The 21,156-nt window shown below is 60.3% G+C and overlaps 8 protein-coding genes across 8 annotated transcripts; 5 read left to right on the forward strand and 3 right to left on the reverse strand.

Moving 5' to 3' along the window:
• Positions 1-440: 440 nt before the first annotated feature.
• Positions 441-3,543, forward strand: PAN0_019c5742 (alpha/beta-hydrolase; the record flags this gene model as incomplete). The annotated part of the gene is made up of 3 exons (XM_014798676.1): positions 441-2,497; positions 2,691-2,815; positions 3,203-3,543. 3 exons carry the CDS (start codon positions 441-443, stop codon positions 3,541-3,543), a joined length of 2,523 nt encoding a protein of 840 aa, XP_014654162.1.
• A 65-nt stretch (positions 3,544-3,608) lies between these two features.
• PAN0_019c5743 (pantothenate kinase) lies at positions 3,609-5,858 on the forward strand (the record flags this gene model as incomplete). The annotated part of the gene is made up of 1 exon (XM_014798677.1): positions 3,609-5,858. The coding sequence occupies one exon, from the start codon at positions 3,609-3,611 to the stop codon at positions 5,856-5,858; it is 2,250 nt and encodes a 749-aa protein (XP_014654163.1).
• A 572-nt stretch (positions 5,859-6,430) lies between these two features.
• PAN0_019d5744 (general substrate transporter) lies at positions 6,431-8,551 on the reverse strand (the record flags this gene model as incomplete). Its single annotated transcript, XM_014798678.1, has 3 exons — positions 6,431-8,147; positions 8,273-8,276; positions 8,389-8,551. 3 exons carry the CDS (start codon positions 8,549-8,551, stop codon positions 6,431-6,433), a joined length of 1,884 nt encoding a protein of 627 aa, XP_014654164.1.
• A 1,300-nt stretch (positions 8,552-9,851) lies between these two features.
• PAN0_019c5745 (alpha-mannosidase) lies at positions 9,852-13,265 on the forward strand (the record flags this gene model as incomplete). Its single annotated transcript, XM_014798679.1, has 1 exon — positions 9,852-13,265. The coding sequence occupies one exon, from the start codon at positions 9,852-9,854 to the stop codon at positions 13,263-13,265; it is 3,414 nt and encodes a 1,137-aa protein (XP_014654165.1).
• Positions 13,266-13,388: 123 nt separating this feature from the next.
• PAN0_019d5746 (uncharacterized protein) lies at positions 13,389-14,375 on the reverse strand (the record flags this gene model as incomplete). Its single annotated transcript, XM_014798680.1, has 1 exon — positions 13,389-14,375. One exon carries the CDS (start codon positions 14,373-14,375, stop codon positions 13,389-13,391), a length of 987 nt encoding a protein of 328 aa, XP_014654166.1.
• Positions 14,376-14,937: 562 nt separating this feature from the next.
• On the forward strand, positions 14,938-17,232 carry PAN0_019c5747 (peroxisomal acyl-coenzyme A oxidase 1; the record flags this gene model as incomplete). Its single annotated transcript, XM_014798681.1, has 1 exon — positions 14,938-17,232. One exon carries the CDS (start codon positions 14,938-14,940, stop codon positions 17,230-17,232), a length of 2,295 nt encoding a protein of 764 aa, XP_014654167.1.
• Positions 17,233-17,577: 345 nt separating this feature from the next.
• PAN0_019c5748 (uncharacterized protein) lies at positions 17,578-19,881 on the forward strand (the record flags this gene model as incomplete). Its single annotated transcript, XM_014798682.1, has 1 exon — positions 17,578-19,881. The coding sequence occupies one exon, from the start codon at positions 17,578-17,580 to the stop codon at positions 19,879-19,881; it is 2,304 nt and encodes a 767-aa protein (XP_014654168.1).
• Positions 19,882-20,011: 130 nt separating this feature from the next.
• Positions 20,012-20,908, reverse strand: PAN0_019d5749 (mitochondrial inner membrane protein; Sco2p; the record flags this gene model as incomplete). Its single annotated transcript, XM_014798683.1, has 1 exon — positions 20,012-20,908. One exon carries the CDS (start codon positions 20,906-20,908, stop codon positions 20,012-20,014), a length of 897 nt encoding a protein of 298 aa, XP_014654169.1.
• Between the last annotated feature and the right edge of the window lie 248 nt (positions 20,909-21,156).

Here is a 21,156-nt window from a genome sequence, read left to right on the forward strand (position 1 = left end):
CCTGCGCAGGAGCAAGCTCCAGCACGCTGCGAGATCCTCGGACGCCCTGCTGAGTAAAGGAAAGCGTCTGTGCCGGCGCAGTTGGGACAAAGGATTGGTGCCGAGGGCAGTGAATGCTCGGAAAATGCACCCGACCTTGACCCTGGATCCCCTGCCTGGCTCGCCCAGGGTGTGACACGTTCTTCCGAAAGCAACCCTCCTATCAGACCCTCTTCCACCCCTTCCCTTTGTCTTTCCGTATCAGCTCCCTCGAGTAGAGCTTCGTATATAGACTGCCGTGGGCAACTCGCATGCTCCAGGCGTGGTCTTGCGTTCGTCGGTGCCCCAACCATCTTCGCCTGCTTCAAACATCCGGCATCGTCTTGGCTCTCGGCCGCTCACTCCCTCTTCCAGCCTCTCGGCTCCCCCGAGCACGCACGCTCAGTCAGGTCGCGTTCACCATGCAGACGCAGCAAGCGTCAGCACTCGGCACTCCCGACTCGGCTTCGTCGCGCGCCGCCACACCCGAGCTGTCCGCAAACCAGCAGAAGCGTCAGGCATCGCTCCTCTCAGCGCAAACAGCGCCAGCCTCGCCTGCACTCCGAGCCACGCTCGATGCCGACGCTGGTGTCAAGCCAATGTCGGCATCGGACACAGCGCTGGCAACGCCCATCTCGGACGCTGCGTATGTTGCTCCCCCCATCCCGTCGAGCTTCAAGACTTCGTTCGCCGCTTGGTGGAAAGCAAACCCCGTCGAGGACGCCGCGCAAGCCGAGCTCCACCTGTATCGCTCTACTGGCTACTTTGAAGGCGCCACGGTCAACAATGTCGTGTGCGAAGACGAGGAGCTGCGCGACGGAAAGGGCCTTGCCAAAGGACTCGAATCGGCTCGCAGGGCTGCCAGCGCCAGCTCACATCAAGCGTCTTCGTCGTCGACCAACCCAGCGCACTCCTCGGCCGGCTCTCTCTTTTCGACGCACAAGTTCTGGCCTTTCCATAGATCCAAGGAGCCGTCGACGATGACCATCGGCCTGACTCCCGCTGCCGATGGCAAGGTCGGCTGCATCCGTCTTGTCGATATTGGTTCTGCTCCCAACGTTGGCGATGCGAGATCAGCCTCGCGCCCCACCTCGCTCACCTCGTCGCCGGCCATGGCTCCTTCGTCGACGGAAGGCCTGCCTGCACCCGAGGCATCTACGCTGGGCGAACCGGTGCTCAACGACAACCTCGAATCTCACCAGATCGCGTCGCAGGACCACATCAAGCCGTATATGCCGCCATCGGGTCGCAAACTCAACATGCTCGAGATCGGCATTCCTTACTCCAAGGACAAGGAGGAGCAGATCAAGAACGAGACCAAGATCGTGCTCGCCCACGGCTACGGCGCTGGTAGCGCCTTCTTCTTTCAAAACATCAAGTCGATGGCGGAAGTGCCCAACTCGCGGCTGTACGTGCTCGACTGGCTCGGCATGGGTCGGTCGTCGCGCCCCACCTTCCACATCCCGTCGTCCGAGACCAAGAGCACCGACTCGCGCGTCGCCGCCGCCGAGAGCTTCTTCATCAGCAGCCTCGAAGACTGGCGACGCAAGATGGGCCTCGAAAAGATGGTGCTCGTGGGCCACAGCCTGGGCGGCTACCTGTCGTTAGCGTATGCGCTGCGCTACCCATCGCGCGTCGAGCGTCTGGTGCTCGTCAGTCCGGTCGGCATTCCCAACGCGCCGCCCGAAGACGAGCCGGGCAGCACGTTCCGGCCCAAGAACGGATCTGCAGTGGAGCAGGAGGTGCGTCAGCCGCAGGAAGACGTGGCGCCGCAGAACGCGAGGCAGGAGCTCAAGGACACGCAGATGGCCAACGAGATGGCCAAGAAGGCGGCGCGGAACCGTGCCGGCAACGTGATCCAGGGCAAGGGCAGTGATGCTGCTTCCGCGCCGCGGCCGTTGGAACGCTCGGAGACGGCGCAAAGCGTCGATTCGGCCAAGGTGCCACGCTCGGGACAGTCGAACGAGCCGGAAAAGGGATCGCACGAGCCGCCGCGCATCTCGAAGCGGGTACGATCGGTGTTTAGCTTCCTATGGGAGCAGAACGTGTCGCCATTCGGTATCTTACGCAGCTCGTTGTTCTTTGGGCCCATGCTGGCTGGGCGTTATACGTCAAGGCGATTCGGAGCGCTGCCGGAAGACGAGCTGCGGTCGCTGCACGCGTACTGCCAGAGCATTTTCCTAAGCAAAGGCTCGGGCGAGTACTGCCTTGCGCATATTCTGGCGCCGGGCGCGTATGCGCGTCGACCCATGGTGGAGCGCATCGAGCGGCTCAAGATGCCGATGAGCTTCCTGTACGGCGAGCACGACTGGATGGACGTTCGCGGCGGCAAGGAGGCGGTCAAGCGGCTGCGCAAGCAGGGCAACGCCCAGACCAACTGTTTTGTCGTGCCCAACAGCGGCCACCACATCTACCTCGACAATCCGAGCCCCTACAACTCGCTCATTGCGAGGATCCTGCGCGGCCAGGCCGATGCCTCGTCCAAGTAGACTGTGGACACTTGTACTTTTCTCAACAGCATCATCTGCAATATCACCCCTCTTCCGTGGACTTTGCGGCTACGATCTACTGGCGACAGTCGGAGATAGAGCTCCAGACGAGGTGGACTGAGCCACGCGGACGTGACTGCGGACTTAGACCCCAGCTTGCGAGCCGGTCTAACATTTTGAAAGTTTCGCCGGCATCAAGGAAGAAGGCTTCGGCAACCAACTCCTTCCGGAAAGTGGCTTGGCAAGCAGCGGCGTCCCTCGTCCGAGCCGTGCATCTCCGCTTGGCGCTCAGCAGCTGATCCGAGTGGGTCCGTTGGTGCGGTCCAGAAGAGTGTCCGTGCGGGCCGGGCCGCAACAAGATTCAATGAAGTCAATGAATTCCAGGGCCGTCTTGGCGAGAGAAAGACAGAGGGTTTGGCTTTGTGTGTGGGGAGGCAAAGATTTGCGGCGATCCAATCCACCCACAGCTTTGCGGAGGTCGAGTGACTGAGCAAGCAGAAGCAGAGAGAGGCTCCCAACACCGAGCCCTCGCAGGGTGCTCAACAACCGGCAATTCCGACCAACGCCTTCCAGCCAGGCACCTGCATTTTCCCCCCCAAAATTGGGTTTTACCTCCCAAATCGCAATCGGGTGCATCTGATTGGGAGTGGCCAGTGTGCAGCACCGCACCGCACCAAACGGCCACTTTGAATCAGCCAACTTTGCTGCTGCTGCAGTCGCATCCGTCCCGGTCGGGGCATCTCCGTTGGCCGGTGCTCCGCTCTTCCGGCTAACCACCATCAGCGCGGCCACCTCGACGGCCATCTCCACGACCACCATCATCGCTGCAGCAGCAACAGCATCATCGCGCGACGCTCGCTCGCTCGCCGCCGACTCCAAAAGTCCGCGCAGCACTCTTCTCGTGGCTGTCACGCATCCTTCGGCGGTGCACCCGCACCCGCACCCGCACCCGCATCGCATCAACCACGCCGCTCAAGCGCGCTCACGATCCAATAACAACGACAGCCCGCTCGTTCCACCATCGCTGCAGCCATGAACAGCCATCAAGCCTTCCCGGCTCCTCCCGTCGAGATCTTTGTCGACACGCGAGGAGCCAAAATCATGGAGGACGGCGCATCGAGCCCCGATCAGAGAGACAGCCGCGACATCTACCTGCCCAACCACATCGAGGCCGTCTCCCACATCGCCGTCGACGTTGGCGGCTCCTTAGCCAAGGTCGTCTACTTTACCCGCTCGCGCTCTTCCGATTCCACGCCCTCCTCGCCTACCCCCGGTTCGCCCGTCGCCCTTTCCACACCCTTGCCACATACCGCAGCGTCCTCGTCCACGCCCAACGCCCTCTCGCCAAAAACAAGCAACAGCAACTTTCGCTCTCGGCAGGCCTCTTCCAACGGCGGCGCGCACAGCGGCTTCCGCACGCCTCCCGCACACGCCGACCATCCCATCGCTTCGGGAACGCTCACGCCTACCGCCATCCTCGGCTCTCCGCAGCTCGCATCCGCATCCGCATCCGCCATCCACTCCACCCTCCTCAAGCGCAGATCCCTCCCCGCTGCCTTGCCCGGCGGCCGTCTCAACTTCATCAAGTTCGAAACCAACGACATTGAAAACTGCATCCGCTTCCTGCGCGAACTCATCGAGCGCTCCGCATCCGTCAATGGCGTCTCGATACAGGACATGCGCAAGGGCGTCAAGCTCATGGCCACCGGCGGCGGCGCACACCTCATGTACGACCTCTTTGAGCAAGAACTCGGCATCGAGGTCCAAAAGGAAGACGAGATGGGCTGCCTCATCACCGGCCTCAACTTTATCACCCTCATTCCAGACGAGGTCTTTTGGTACTCGGACGAGCTCGTCGCGGCCCTTCACTCGCCCCTCCCTCAGAACCCGGAAGCAAGGGCAGACGCGCAAGCCCTGCGCTCTTCGGTGCCCCTCCAGCATCCTTTGCCCAGACCTTCGCCAAACCCGCCCCTCTACGCGCCCGTCTTTGACTCGCATCCGTCACCAAAGCTGCCCTGCCTCCTCGTCAACATCGGCTCCGGCGTCTCCATCATCAAGGTCGACGACTTTGGCAAGTTCGAACGTGTCTCGGGCACCTCGCTAGGCGGAGGCACGCTGTGGGGCCTCCTTTCGCTGCTCACCGACGCCGACAGCTTCGACGAGATGCTCGAGCTCTCGGAACAGGGCGACAATGCGAATGTCGACATGCTCGTCGGCGACATCTACGGCTCTGTCGGGCTCAACCACCTCGGCCTCAAGAGCTCCACCATCGCATCGTCCTTTGGCAAAGTCTTCCGCAAGGATCCAAGTTCGTCAGCGCCTCGCAACGCCGAAGAGCGCCGCAAAAAGTTCCGATCCGAAGACATCTGCAAGTCTCTACTCTATGCCATCTCGAACAACATCGGTCAGATCGCATACATGAATGCCGAAAAGTACAACCTCGACCGCATCTACTTTGGCGGCTGCTTCATTCGAGGCCACCAGGCCACCATCAGCACGCTCTCGTACGCCATCCGCTTCTGGAGCAAGGGCACCAAGCGCGCCTTTTTCCTTCGCCACGAGGGATACCTCGGCGCCATCGGCGCGTGGATCAAGCATGTCTCCAACGATCCGGCAGCCACCATGACGAATGCACGCGCCGTAGCAGCCGCCATGGCTTCGTCACACGCGGGCTCGGGCGCGCCGGGCAGGGCAACTCCTTCGGTTCCGTCGGGTCTGGGTCGTTCGATATCGCCTGCTTCGTCCTCGGACGAGCCTCTTGATTGGGCGGCCATCCAGGCTGCGTCGATGCAGCCACCCGTGCTGAACGGCGATGGCCTGCCCGAGCCAGCAGCGTCCGAATCGCCTGCTGTACTGTCCAACCCGCACCTTGCTCATTTGCAAGCCGAGGCGGCCGCATCGGCCGACAGGACACCAACGCAAGAGTCTCCGCATGGTCAAGGTGCATTGGGCTCCCAGCAGTCGGATCTTGACTTTCTGAACGACGTTCTCGCGCAGCCATCGCAATCTGCATCCGGGGCAGAAGCGACTAGTAGCGGGCTTGCACACTCCAGCAGTGTGGATGACGATGATTCGGAGAGCGATTCGTCCATTCCGGCACAGGACGAGGCGGCGCAGCTCAAAGAGATACTCGCCTCGCTCAATGCTCTAAAGATACCCACGAGCGACGGCACCGATCCCGCAACCGCCCAGATGGAACGCAACGAGATCCTCGGCCTCCTCGCCAACCTGGAACAGACCGAAGAGGTCGTCGGCGGTCTCGAGGGCAAGCTCGACAGCTTGCTCTCGTCCTTGGACACGCTCCTGGCCAGTCAGGAAGCACAGCACGTAGCACAGCAGACTAGCACCTAGTCCAAAAGCACGCACAAACTCGTTTTTTATTCAATTGGTGCCGAGTTCTTGCTTTGAGATCACCGTGCAGAGCGATGCTCCTTGTTGTCGGAAAGATGGCGCGTTGGAGGGAAGGCGCGAGTCGGGTGGGCCAAACGCGAGTGAAGCCTTCACAAGCTTGAGCAATACGCTGCTCGGTCACTGAAATGCAAGTTGGTTGGCATGCGTGCGCAAAGGTACTCTGCTTTCGAGTCCGCGCCGAGGCTGCAAGTGCGGAAGCGCGATGTCAAATCACGGCGAAGTGGCTGCGGGATCGAAATTGGACGGGAGCCGTCTCACCTCGTACGTCGCCAAGGTGACGCCGTGCGACGCATTGCAATTTTGCTACGGGGTGCACGCTCGTGTGCGGTTTCGAGACCTTCACTTGGCCCGCAAAGCAGACCGCCTGATTTGCGCTGGGACAGGGTGCAGCGCAGGTACGCGGAAGCGGGACAAATCAAAGAATTGAAGGTGACGAGGCTCTGAAATTGATCACGCTGGGCACGGAAGTAATTGATACAAGGAGGAGAATACAGACGGGAGGATGGGAGACTTTAAAACACGTAGCGGAAGTTGGGGTTCTGCTTGTCGGTCAGGTCGTCAAACGCGAGCGAGAGGTCGATTTCGTCGGCCGCATCTGCTTGTCTTCCCTTGAGCAGGTTTGCCGCGATTCTCCTCTTTCGGTTCTGAGCCATGTAGTACACCCTCAGCGCGAGGAAGAGCAGGATAATCGCAACGTAGCATCCAAGCTGGCCGGCAAAAGCCTTGCGGTAGTGCGGTGCGTCAGTTGAGCGGAAGAGTTGCGGGCCTGCGGAATTTCCAGCCGCCCAGCCGATAAAGTTGATAGCGATGGCAACGGTCCTCTTTGTCTGACCTCCGACATTTCGTGTGAGCAGACTGAACGACAGAGGCGACACACCGTTGTAGCAGATGGTCATGAGGAAGACCGTCAGCAGTCCTCCTACGTGCGCCTTGTCGTTCGGAACCGTAAGGAAGACTACCGCCGAAATGAGCGACGGAATCGAAAACGCAACCGCTACCAACAGCGTCTGGTTCGTCCATTTAGACAAATACGCTGCCGAGAAGAGAACCGCCACCTGAATCGCTCCCTGAGCAATGGCTAGAAGGTCGGTCTGAAGAACTGTAAAGCCGAGGTTGTTCTTGATGATGATGTTGGTGAAGGCGCCGAGACCGCCCACGGGAATCGTGTTCAGGACTTGGATGAAGAAAAAGGCCCAAATTTGCGGGTCGAGCAGCGCCTCTTGAATGTGCGACCACTTGAGCTTCTTGTTCTGCACGCCCGTCTGGTTCTCGCGCACGCGCTCGACGATCTTGACCTTGTCCTCTTCCGAAATGCCACGCGCCTTCATGGGAGACTGCGGAAGCATCCACAGCACCACTCCGGACCACACCACGGTGAGCAATCCCAAGATCATGAACATGAGTTGGAACGATTCCAGCTTTCCTCCCTTGACCTGGTAGAAGCCATATCCGAGTAACCCGCCCACGACAGTTTGAATTCCATTACCCGCATAGAACAAGCTGATCGTTCTAGCCTGCTCGTGTTTGCGGTAATAGGTGGCGGTGAGGAGCATGAAGCAGGGCTGGCAGACGCACTCGAAGCAGCCGAGTAGGACGCGGACGATGACGGCGCCGTGAAAATTGGTGACGGCGGCGGAGGATGCGACGACGGCGCCCCATGCGAAAATGCAGAATGCGAGCCAGCGGTGGATGGGGAGAACCTGGAGCGCGCGGTTCTGGGGATACTCGGCGCAGATGATGGCGAGGTAGACGCATGTGGTGAGCCACGAGTACTGCTGGCCCTCGAGGTGCCACTTCTTCTGGATGCCCATGATGGATGCAAGCGAAACAAGGCCCTTGTCGAGCGATTGGAGGAAGTAGGTGACCATGATGACGGGGAGGATGCGTCGGTCGATGATGCGCAAGAGTCGTTTGTTCTCCTCCGGTGTGATGGTGATGCTCTGGTCGGTGTACTCGAGCACTTCTCTGTCGACTTCTTCGACGATCGTGTCTGGCAGAACGGGCACCCCGAGCTTGTAGTGGTGCCCGGGGGCTTTCTCCAACGTACTCACATCGTCCGTGGCGATGGAGGTCTGCGTCGTGACCTTGTCGAGCTTCTCCATGGTGGTCGAGAGTGAGGTTGTAGGGTCAGAGAATTTGGTGTAGGGTGGGACGATGCCGAGGACCGAAATGAAATTCTTCGAGCGAGTTCGGGCGTTGCCGCAAGTGCGGGTAGCAGTGCAGGTACAGCTGTGGGACCTCGCGCGTCTCAGCAACGACGGAAACTGATGAAGTAGTGATGGTGATCACAGAGGAGGATGCGTGACGGGACCCACCAAGATCCGCCTTGCTTTTAAGCACGCGAATGCACCGACCTCGCTTCGTGGAGAGTGAGAGGGCACGAGTGGGGTTGGATAAAGCGGTCACTCTGCATACTTGTCAGGTATCATAGGACTGGACCGAGCTCGGCAGTTCGAGACCCTTAACTCACCCGCCAGCCGACAGCCTGCAAACGTGCCCGTTCCTGAGTGCGGGGTTGCCCTGTTGCCGATGCCGGCCTTGTCTGGCTCATACAGTACGCCTCGCTGGCCATGTTGCGAACCAAGCACGAGACTTGCAGCCACGGAAGGTACTGTGAGATGGGGCGAGGGCATGGGATGAGAGCGCGGCGTGGGCACCGATGGAAGTGGGGGAGGACAAGATCGCCGAAGTCAAGGGGCCCCGCAAAATCACAAAACGGCATGGCGGCAGTCGGCTTCCTCGGTCTTTGAAAAATGTTTTTTTTTTTTTTTTGAAAATTGCCGCGTCTGTCAGGGATGGCGGCCGTCGGCCAGTGCGGGGGAAGCGGAGGAAGCGCACAACCTGAGGCGGCGGTGGCGGGTGCGGGTGCGGACAGAGCGGTTGTCAAGATTCAGACCCACGCGGTCGGCACGCTTGCAACCCCGCGGCATGCCCTTCGACGTGGGGGCCCCTCTTCCTTGAACGTGCCGCTTAGCTCTGCTGTCATATGCATCAGAGGTCGCGCAACTCGGCTCGTCATCTCAGCCTTCATCACCGAGTTGACCGGTCGCTACCCGGCGGTCCATCGTCGCCCGCGCTCTCCCACACGCGGGGTATCGGAGTTGGTACACCCCTCCCCCCCCCCCCCCCATCTCCTTGCTCGCCTTAGCCGCTCCGTTGTCTCGTGAGTGACAGAGCGCGCTGAGAGCAGCTCCACGGAAATGTTTTCGACAGTCGCTGCCAAGAACCGCACCAAGCCACCTGTGCAAGCGAACGCGTCGCCACTTGCCTCGCTTACTTACCCCCTGCCTCCGCACTCAGCTTCCCTTCGAGCTGTTGTGAGTCTTTCGAATGAAGCCTCCCTTCCCTCGCAAACCCGCACATCCGCACCACACTTCCTCCTTCCCCCTGGTCCTCGGCCCGTCCTCGGCCACCAACCGCATTCACACCCCGTCTAGAAGCCCGGCTTCAACCTCACCTTTCCAGTCCGAGATCGCCGCTACAGCACCGTATTCCAAGTCTAGCTCCCCGTGAAGGCCCGCTACCTCCAACAAGGTGGCCTCGCATCCTTCTGCTGCCTTGTAATTGGCAATTTGGAGATAGGCTTGCTCGCAGATCGGTCCGCAGAGCCGAGAACGCACGGCGTCCACGGACCGCAATCACGGTGGGCGACTACGCTTGTCGTCTCAGCTCGGCAGAAGCGGCAACGCAAGACACACGCGTGCAGATACTCACGCATTGTCGTGTTTGCCTTGCGTGTGTGCTTGAGGGGTCCTCACTTGGACCCTTGCGAGGAGCGAAGGAATCAACCAAGGTGCTCGGATCAGGCAAGTCTCGGCCTGTTGGTCAACGTCAGTCAATTGCTCAGAGCTACCATCATCTTTCGAGACAAGCGCTTCGCAGCCCAACAGATCCCGACACGAGCTGCAACCTGTTCTCCTCTCTACCGCCGCAATGTGTGGTCCAACATCGCATCAAGCACCGTATCCACTCCTCTCGGAGCAGGCCACGCGCCCTGTTCGTCCACTGCCTATCCGCAGTATCCAAGAGAAGCGGATCCACGAATTCATCGGCGGACAATTTGCCTCGGACAACGTCTCGTCCCTCCTCTACGCCGGGCGCACCAATGCAACAGAAAACGTCCAAATAGAAAGCTGGAGTCCGCCAAATGGCATGCGTCCAAATTTCGCCGAGGCGAGCGCACAAACCTTCCGACCATGTCGAATTGGCGACAAGTTCGGCCCAAGCTGGTCCAACCACTGGCTGAAGCTCACTCTGAGCGTGCCCACCGAGTGGGCCGACCTCGATGGCGTCGAGCTCGAATTCGATGCGAGCTGTGAGGCGCTCATCTTCGACCAACACGGCAACCCTCTGCAAGGTTTCACAGGCGGACAGGAATTCGATCGTCGCCACGACTTTCCATTGCCAAAAGGCGACAAGGCACGCAAAGGTGCCGTCTACTACGTCGAGATCACAGGCAACGGCATGTTTGGCATCCACGGGAAAGACACGAGGTACTACGACCTTGGAATCGGATCGGATCCGGATCCAGATCGCTACTTTGAGCTCGCCAAGGTCGATCTCGTGCTCAAGCGGCTCGAGGCGTGGCAGCTCATGTACGACTTTACCACGCTCCAGCAGTGTGTCGAAGAGCTGCCCAAGGACGGAGTGCTGCAGAACAAAGCGCTCTTCATCGCCAACGAGATCATGAACATCTTCCGCAGATCCGACGTGTCCAGCATCGCTCGCTGTCGTCAGCTCGCCGGGGAAGTGTTCGGAGAAGCATGGTCGTCATCAGCCTCGTCTCTCTTTGCTGGTGATGCCGAGATAGCCAGCAAGGACAACAAGGCTTTGGTTTGGAGTCTAGGCCACTGTCATATCGATTGCGTCTGGCTATGGAGCTTCGATGCGGCGCAGCAAAAGGTGGCACGTTCGTGGACGACGCAGCTAGCGCTCATGGAGCGATATCCCGAGTATCGCTTTACCGCCAGCTCTCCGCAGCAATTCAAGTGGATAGAGACACTCTATCCTTCGCTCTTTGAGCGGATCCGCCAAAAAGTCAAGGAGGGCCGCTTCCAGCCGATCGGTGGCCTGTGGGTCGAGTGCGATGCCAACATGCCGAGCGGCGAATCGTTTGCTCGCCAGCTCTTGTACGGTCAGCGCTACTTACATTCGCGCTTTGGAACCACTAGCAACGTCTTCTTCCTGCCCGACTCGTTTGGCTACAACAGCCAGATCCCGCAGCTGGCACGACAGGCAGGATTCGACTACTTTTTCACGCAGAAGCTCTGCTGGAACCGCACCAACACCTTCCCGCACTGCACCATGATGTGGACCGGCCTGGACGGTACTCAGATCATCTTCTCACAGAGCTCCATCCCCAACTACAACAGTCGGTGCGGGATCAACGATATGATCAAAGCGACTCGGCGCAATCCAGATCTCGGAGTCCAGCCCAGCTGCCTGCACCTCTTTGGTTTCGGCGACGGCGGCGGTGGTGCCAATCCTGAACACATCGAAAGACTGCGCAGGGCACGAGCGCTGCACGACAACGGCTACACCGAGGTTCCCAAAGTCACACTCGGGCGGAGTGCAAAGGACTTCTTCGAGCACGTTCTCGAGACCACTCGTAATGGCGATCGCCTCGCGACCTGGAGCGGCGAAGTGTACCTCGAGTTCCACCGTGGCGTCTACACCAGCCAGGCCGAAATGAAACGGTGGAATCGTCTAGTCGAGCTGCGGCTGCACGACATCGAATGGCTCTGCACCCTGGCTGCGGTTCGCGATGCTGGGTACAGCTATCCTCACGAGCGGCTCTTGCAGGTGTGGGAGCCGTTCATGCTCGGTCAATTCCACGACTGCCTTCCGGGCAGCTCGATCCGCAAGGTGTACGACGACATGAAAAACACCTACGCCCGCTTGACGGTCGAGATGGACCAGCTCCGGGCTGAAGCCAGTGCAGTCTTACATGCACAACAGCCTGATCGTGCTGCCTCTGCGGATGCGATTCTCCTCGCGCCAAACACTCTCGCCATGCCGCGGCAGGAGGTGGTCGAACTGGATGCGGCCGCCTACGACAAGCTACAAAGCAGGCCGCAAGTGCTGCAAAAGCTGCAAAACGGAAATTCGCTGCTTCTGCTCCGAGATATCCACGCTTGTGGTGTTCTGAAGCACACCGCATCTTCATCCCAGCAAGAACCGGTATCCGCGCGTCAAGAGGGCGATGCTTTCGTGCTCGAATCGGCCGACATGCGCTTGTGCATCCAGGATGGCCGCATCTCTTCCATCTACGACAAGGCGGAACGGCGCGAGATGGTGGCATTTGGTCAGTCGGCCGGTCTCTCCATCAGTCAGGACTATCCGCCCGAGTTCGACAACTGGGAGGTGGAGATGTACTCGCTCGACACCGTGGAGCAGCTCGCTTTCGAGACGGTAGAGATCGAGGATGTCGGCCCATATCGAGCGAGCCTTTCCGCGACACTCGCGATTGGTGAAGCGAGTCGCGCCAAGGTTAGCATCTTTATGGACGCGATCCCGCTCATCCCTCAGCTTGCGAATGGAGAGCAGGCGCGGACAGCGGTGCAGATCCGGCTGTCGATCGACTGGCACGAGTCGCATCGTTTCCTGCGATTCGAGGTGCCAACGACAATCCGGGCGGATATGGCGAACTTCGAAATGCAGTTCGGACACGTAGCGCGACCGACGACACGCAACACGTCGTGGGAGGCAGCCAAGTTTGAAGTGTGCGGCCATCGATTCGCGGACCTGTCCGAGCCGAACTACGGACTGGCGATGCTGACGCAGACCAAGTACGGCTACTCGGTCGAGGGCGGTCTGATGCGTCTGTCGCTGCTCAAGGCTGGGGCGTATCCAGACTCGCAGATGGATCGTGGAAGCCACGTGGTTGATTTTGCCCTCTATCCGCATCGCGGCAACCTCATGGATGGCGATGTGGTAGCAGTCGCCCGAGCGTACAACGCAAAGCCGGTCCTCCCCGGCCTCTTGCGCGAAGGAAGTGATCCAAGCGCGTGGGCATGTCCAGTCAGAGTGGTGCAGGATTCGACGGCTCGGTACAGCCACGTGGTGTTGGAGACGGTCAAGATGGCTGAACCACGACTGGACGGTGGCAAAGAGGGGAAGAGCATCATTTGCCGCCTGTACGAGGCGTTTGGCACGCGCAGCAGCGTCACGCTCGAGTGCGACCTGCCAGTTAAGCGTGTAAGCATCACCGATCTTCTGGAGCAGGACCACGATGGAGAGACATGCGCCTTAAACGAGGCAGGAGCCCTGTCGAGCGATGGGCTGCTCAAAGCCGTGCTGCACCTTCGCGCGTTTCAGTTCATGACGGTGCGCATCGAGCTTGCGTAGCGATCCGTGAGCCCACACGGTATTGGCAAATGAAGCTGCAGGATGTATCAATGCATTCGTGGTGCGTGCCGAAGATGAAAGCGTGTGTGGATGTGGTTGCGAGCGATGTGAGTGGGATTCGGTCTAGGCTGGCGAGAGCACGGCGGTCCAGACGTCCATGCATCTGCCCTTGCCACCCCAGCGGACGGCCTCTTCGAGCGCCGAGCTCGACGTCTGGATCGAGTGCAGCAGTCTCTGACCGGACTGATCGAGCGCCTCCGGCACGGAGTCGTTGAAAAGCTTGACAGCGTCGCGCGCCATGTCAACCTCCCACCTGCCGTCCTGAAGCTCTTTGCGAGGAGTGAAGATGACGTAATCGTCTACCTTCCAGCCAGCCTCGGCTGCCAATGCTACAATTTGGGTGGGGCTGATCGGCGTTCGGACGTTACCGTCCCGTAGAGGCGATTGGGCTTGCAAGAGCACAGCGAGCAGGTGGGGAACGGCTTCAGTGTGGGATACGGACATTGCCCACTCGGCGAGCAGGAGATTCTTGACGCCAGCCTCGCGTATCGCCTTGAAGGTATCACGGATCATCTTGACGGACGGAAAGTACCAGATGCTGTGCGCGAGGGTCACAGTGTCGAAGTGCTGCGATTTGAGCACCTCGTGCGCGGTCTTGCCCAAGATGAAGGAAAGATGAGGCTTGAGGGCCTCGTTTTGAGCGAGGTGAGACTGGGCCTGGTGAAGTGTGTAAGGGGAGCCATAGTCTGGCGAGGCAGGGTCCACGCCGACAATGCTTGGTGGCTCGGAGTTCTTGAGTTGGAATAGATCGATGTTCTTGGCGAGGACAGCGGCCATGGCGCCAGTGAGGTCACCCTGACCGCAACCGAGGTCCATCACACGGCCTCCGAATAGAGAGCGCTTTCCGCCATAATATGTACGGCCATTGTCGCTCCATGGATCATCACCTACGAGCCAGGCGTACATGATATCAAGACGATGCGAAGTCTGCGCTGCCTGCACGCTGTTTTCCTTACCCACCGACTCGGCAGGCTGCAGGTGGTTGGCGGCCACCTCTACCGAGGTCAAGTCGAAGAACTCTTCCGCGAGTGTTGGCCCGTCCATGTCCATAATGTGTGGCTGACTGAAGAAGCGGAGGCTTGCGTGTCTACTTTATACGCCTGTGAGTGTTGGCTGAGTCGCAAAGGCAATGGATCGTGTGATGGTAGGGTGACTCGAAACGGTGTCTTGGTGCGTGCACGGAGGTAGGCTTTCCGGCATTTCATGCGAGCTGATGGTTGCTGCGCCCATTTAAGGGTCCACTGGTGGACTGAGCAGCAGCAGCGGCAGCAGCTCGCCCAACTTGACGTCGTTATCCGCATCGGCCAAAGGACCATCATCGGGAAACAAAAAAGGAATAGAAAAAGAAAAAGAAAAAGAAAAAGAAAAAGAAAAAGAAAAAGAAAAAGAAAAAGAAAAAGAAAAAGAAAAAGAAAAAGAAAAAGAAAAAGAAAAAGAAAAAGAAAAAGAAAAAGAAAAAGAAAAAGAAAAAGAARAAGAAGAAGAAGAAGAAGAAGAAGAAGACATGGAGAAAATGTTTACAAAATCGGGGCACAAAAAAGCGGTCGGCGCTTTTCGGCCCTCGGTAACTGCGCTTTCCCGGTGTCGGCGATTCTGAGCGCGCCGACCCCGCATGCTTAATTTCGCAGTGCGGCTACAACGTTCCCCGCACTCGATGGAGGGTTATGGCCACGCTTGCAAAGCATCGCTCCCCATCCTCATCACCACCGCCATCCTCATCTCCTCATCGCCCTCTTCCACTCGTAACATCAAGATGGCTTCCAAAAGACCCGCGCCCGAGACCTTGCAGCCGCGCGACATCCAACAGGAACGCGCGGCATGCTCGTTCGACGTCGACGCCATGTCGTGCATCCTCCCCGGCTCGCGCACCGAGCGTGACAATGCACGCTGGCTCCTCTCGCTTCTCAAGGACGACCCGGATCACACTTTTGACAAGGAGGATCGCGTCTTCCAATCTCGCAACGAACGCTTCCTCAAGGGTCAGCAGGTCTCCCTCCGCTACTTTGAGATCCGCAACCGCCACGGCCTCGAAAAGAAGGACGCCGACATGCTCCGTCTCTTCACCGACGAGTACCTTCCCATCCAAGTAGCAGAGAGCATGGCACAGCCCACCCTCATGCGACAGGCAAGCACCGAACAGTGGGCCGAGTGGGGTCCCATGGTCAGGTCCGGTCGCTGGCTCGGTTGCTACATGCAGACCGAGCTCGCACACGGCTCCAACCTCTCGGCACTCAGGACCACCGCCACCTTCGACCACAACACCGACGAGTGGATCATCAACACTCCAGAGCCGTCTGCCGGAAAGGTGTGGATCGGAGGCAGTGGTCTCACCGCCACGTACGGCGTGGTCATGGCCAACCTCATCATTAGCGGCAAATCGTACGGCATGCACCCCTTCTTGGTTCACCTCCGCTCGCTCAAAGACCACACGCTGCTGCCGGGACGTCGCATCATCGAGATGGGCTGTAAGCTTGGCGCGCCTGCGATGGACAATGGATACACGTGCTTCGACAGTGTTCGCATCCCGCGGTCGCATCTCCTCCAGCGCTTCCAGACCGTGTCCAGAGACGGCGTCTACGAGAAGCGCAATGCCGCCGCCCAAGTTATGACGCGCGGCACCATGACCCTCGTTCGCGTCGGTCTGTGCGAGATCGCAGCCCACCATCTGGCGCGTGCCGCCACGATTGCGATCCGCTACGCCGTCGTTCGACGACAGGGCACCTCGAGCACACAGCCAGACCAGCTCGAGCCCAAGATCCTCGACTACGCCTCGGTCCAGACGCGCGTGCTCACTGCCCTTGCCTCCGCCTACGCCATCACGTTTGTCAGCCAGCACCTCAGGCGCCTGTACACTCGCATGATCGCCGAGATCGAATCCGAGGGCAACAGCGCGCTCCTCCCCATCGTCCATGGCTACTCGAGCGTGCTCAAGGCGGTATGCACCAGCGAATCGCTCGCCGGCATCGAACGATGCCGTCGCAGCATGGGCGGTCACGGCTTCAGCCAGGCTGCTGGCTTCGACTTTGAGCGCAACCAGCCCAACGCCGGTCTCATCTACGAGGGCGAGAACTCGATGCTTCTCGCCGGACCCTCGGCCAACTTTTTGGTCAAGCAGCTCAACGAGGCGCGCAAGCGCAATGGCAAGGTACTCTACCCCGAGCTCGCATACCTCGAGCTTGTTGCCTCTTCGTCCAGCTCCGCAGATGCCGTTTCGAAGCGTTCGCAGGCTGTCAGCGTCGACCAGATCGATCAACCCGCCAGCTTGCTCGGCTTGCTCGGCTTCCGTGCTGCACTCCTGGTGCAGCGACTCGCAAAGCACCGCTCGAGCACAGCCACCGCTGATGGTGTGTCCAAGCACATCGACACCAACCTCGCCGTGCGTGCCTCCACCGCCCACGGTGCCTACCTGATCGGATACGCTTTCTCCCAGCTCGTGCAGCAGCTCAAATCAGACTCCGCCGCTTCCATCAAAGAACGGTACGGCGTTGCTGTTCAGGACTCTCACGTTGCCGCACTCGATGCGCTGCTGCGCTTCCACCTGATTCAGAACTGCATTTTGAGCTCAGACATGCTCAGCGACTTCCTTGAGCTCCAGCTTCTCTCCTCCGTGCAGCTCGACAGGCTCCGACGGACGTCCGCCACGCTCTTGTCTGGGCCCATCCGTCGCGATGCACTGGGACTCGTCGAGAGCTTCGACATGGACGACTGGTACCTCTGCTCGCCACTCGGCAGCAGCGACGGCCGTGCCTACGAGAGGATGGTCGAGTGGATGAAGCGCGAACCCCTCAACCACTCGGGCGAGCGCGGCGCCCGCGACCAAAACGGCGTCGTCAAGGGCTACCACGACGGCATCGGTCGCCTCATCCGCGGAGAAGCGGTCCAGTTTACCGAGCGCGCCAAGCTGTAATCCAGTCTACGAGATGACCAATGTATACAATCGAGAGTATCTCCGGCCAGCCGCATGCTTGATTGGCAGCCAGCTTTCGTGCGGAGTGTGCTGCTCGGGTCAGACAGTGGAGTGGTGAATCGGGAAAATCGGGAATGTGTGCATTGTGAAATTCGCCGATTCCGATTGGAAGAAGCCCGACGCGAAAGTGGCACGGGGTCGCTGCAGCTCCACCACCCATCCGCATTTGCGCATCTCACTCCACTCGTCCACTCCTTTCATCTCTCCACCACCCAACATCACCACGCTGCTTGGCATCTGCACGCTTCGTCAAACCTCCGAGCGTGGACTCCAAGCTGCATCACCATGACGGCTCAGACATCCCGAGCCTCGACGTCGGCGGCCATGCTTCCCGAGGACGACGACGTGCACATTGCGTTCCTGCGCTCCGTATCGCTTCGTCGACCCGTGGGCCCGCACAAGCACTTCAAGATGCTTTCGGTCGTCACGGACACCCAAAAGGCGCTCGACTTTCGCTACCAGCGTCTGGCCGCGCGCCTCGAAAAGCTCAGCAGCGCCGCACCGCCCAGTAATGCTTCGGACAAGAAGTCCAGACCGCCACTTTCGAGCGCAGGCAGCAACATGAGCGCGACGCCTCGCATTCGCCGCAGTCTCGGCCACTCGCGCAAAGGCTCGCGCTCGCGGTCTGGCAGCGTCGCCAGCTCAGGTCCCGCCGAGGACGATGGAGAGCGCACCGAGGACGACGCAGAGCAGAACGAGGAGGAAGAGCGGGAGCGCCAGCAGGAGACGGAACAGACGCGTCTTGCCATCGCCGCACTCGGCCTCGACCGCACGGTGAAGCCAGAGATGGTGTGGAACGAGCTGCACAAGCTGTTTGACCTCGAGGCGCTCGACGACATGGAGGAGGGTGCCATATTTGACTCTTCCAGCCAGGCCGGAGCTGCCACCGACACGGGCGACTCCAGCAGCGATTCCGCATCCAGCTCGTCACCGCCTGCCTCGAAGCGCAAGCGCAGCCTCACGGGCGCTGAAGCCACCAAGGCGCGGCAGCTGTCGGCGGATGTGCTCTCGCGTTGTGTCTTCCAGCATCCAGGCTCGCCCGACTTCCATGCGGACGGTGAACGCAAGTCACGCCCCAACGCGCAATCGCAGAACTGGATCTACGGCGACGACGTCCGCGGCACCGGCGACGGCATGGCGCGCCGCGACTTCTACCTGTGGCCGTGGGAGGAGTTTGAGCCGCTGATTGCAAAGCGTCGCATCGCCAAGGACGAGGAGGAGGAGGGAACCGCAGCCGCCAAGGACGAGGGCTCGCCTGCGTCGGATGCCTCTGCAGACGCCAAGACACCCAAGCGATCCGCGTCTCCTGCTGATACCCGCGATGCTAGCGCCAAGCAGGAGGAGGACGAGGACGAGGCCGAGCAAGGAGGCGAGGACGCGGAGGAAGATGAGGACCTTTCGGAGCCCGATTCGGACGCCGACGTCTCGAAAGACTCGACGCCAAAGCGTCGTTCGGGACGTCGTGGCCGCACTGACGCGCCCGAGCCCAAGAAGAAGGCGTCGCGCGATACGGCGGAGAAGAGCGACGGGGATGAGAGCACGCCGGCTGCCAAGGCGGAGCCAGATGCAGACGAGGAGGGCGAATCGGACGAGGAGAACGAGTGTTCGGAGCAGGTGCGTACGCGCCGAGGCAGCCGCAAAGCACCCACGCCGCTGCAACGTCCACCCCGCACGGCGGGATCAGGTCGCAAGAGCACCTCGGGTACAGTGACGCCCACACGCTCCACGCGGCGCGGACGTCGCGCCGGTAACGACGGCACGGAAGCGTCGGAAGACGAGGCGGGCAGCGACGCGGCCGAGAGCGACGCCAACGAGGACGGCGAGGATGGCAAGGCTGGCGAGGACGAGGAGGAGACGGCGAGCGAGGCGGAGAGTGCAGCGCGCCGACGATCGGGCAAGGCGCAGCAGGCGGCATCCTCGGCCCGCAAGGGAAGCAAAAAGCGCGGAGCACCGTCGAGCGATGAGGAGGAGGCGGATGCGCGTCCGTCGGTGCGTCGACGCAGCAGCCGGCGCGCGTCCAAGTCGGAGGGCGGCGAAGAAGCAGCAGCGGACGGGGCTCAAGACGAAGACATGATGGACGCCAAGGAGGAGCAGAGCGATGCGGCGAGTGAGGGCGCGCACGAGTCCGGATCCGAGCGCGGTGACGGCGACGGCAACTCGGATGCTGTGGACGACGACAAGGAAGCTGCGTCGAATCAGGCATCGGAAGACGAGGAGGGTTCGGAGGAGGAGGATGACGACGATGCGAGTGATGGCGAGTCGGGCGCTCGACGACGAGGAAAGGGGTCGACCAAGTCGGGTGAGCGCGGGGGTCGACGCACTGCCGCTTCGTCGGGCGGACGCTCGACGCGCGCCTCGGTGGTATCGCGCTCAAGCGCGGCCAAGGAGCCGAAAGAGTCGCCCTCGACGCCTGTCAAGCAGACACGCTCCAGCCGTTCCTCGGTGACGCCCGCCGGATCGATCTCTCGACGAGGCAGCAGCGACAAGCAGCAGGCCTCGACGCCGAGTGCACGCACGCCTGCCCGAGCCACCACGCGCAGCTCTGCATCCACCGACACACGCGCCACTCGTCGCACCCCACGTCGCTAGACTTTCACTCTGCTCATTCTTTTCTCACGCAATGCAGCTCTAGCCCAAACCAGCCTTGTGCACGAATCGAAAGCGGTGTGAGATGTGGTAGGCGCGATCAAGTTAGTATACATGGTCTGAAAAGCCAAAGCTAGAGTTGGACCTTTGGACGGTCTTGAACCTTCTTTCTTGCGTCAGCTTGTGAGATGGGCAGACCAGCGTCGATCCACTGTTTCACGTAGGCATCCACCTTGTCGCCGGTCTCTTTGGCATCGACACTCCTACCAAAGGCATCGACGAACTTGCCCTCTGGATCCATGAGGTAGAAGAAGATGCTGTGGTCCACAAGATAGTCACCCATGGGATCTGCGCCGGGAGGGGTGGAGAAGTAGACGCGGTAGGCCTTGCACGCCTGCTTGACAGCCTCAAACGTGCCGGTAAGACCGACCATGCGCGGGTGGAAGTCATCAATGTACCGAGCGAGTTGCGGGACAGTATCGCGCGCCGGATCGCACGAGATGAAGACGGGGTTGATGATCTGCTTGCCGTACTTGGCATCGATGCGGTCGACGACCTCGCCCATCTTGTCGAGTTCCTCGGGACAGATGTCGGGACAGTTGGTAAAGCCAAAGTAGACGAGCGAGAAGCTGCCGAGCAGGTCTTCGTGCGTGAATGGATGCGACGTGGATGTGACGAGCGAAAAGGGCCCGCCAATACGTGGACGGCCGACTTTGGCAGCGGCCGTTTCGGCCTTGCGTCGCTGCTCCACCTTTTGCTTCTCGCTGCGGAAGTAGTAGAGCAGCCCCGCTCCCGTCACCAGAAAGAGCAGTCCCGCCTTGAGGTTGAACGGGCCCACCGCGAGCTTGTCCTTGGCCTGCTCTTCGCGTTGAGATGAGTAGCTACGGAAGGTCAGAGCATTGCGACTCGAGATCTGGCTGGCACCTGCTCGACTATTGCCTGGCAAGAACGACGAGCCAAGGCTGAGTCGAGCTGGCGCTGTCGGACGCACCGAAGCGCGTAGCGTCGACACGGCGGATCGTGCTAGCATTGCTGACCGAGGCGATACGTGATGGTGTGATGGGAGTTGGAAGCCACAGGGCGGGTTCTCCGATAGTGGCCAGATAAGTGTTCGGCTCGTCGTCGAGGTTGCTGTGGTTGTTCCGACCGATGCTTAGAGTGACCAAGTGGAGGAGTGCCTGAGCAGGAGCAGCTTTCTTTCTTCGCGGACTTCCCGATCTTTCTTCGGCGCTTCCGCCTTTGCTTTGCCCTCAGGTAAGCCGCCTGAACCGTGAAAAA

This window comes from Moesziomyces antarcticus (assembly GCF_000747765.1).
Source record: "Moesziomyces antarcticus DNA, scaffold: scaffold_v10019, strain JCM 10317, whole genome shotgun sequence".
Taxonomy (NCBI): domain Eukaryota; kingdom Fungi; phylum Basidiomycota; class Ustilaginomycetes; order Ustilaginales; family Ustilaginaceae; genus Moesziomyces; species Moesziomyces antarcticus.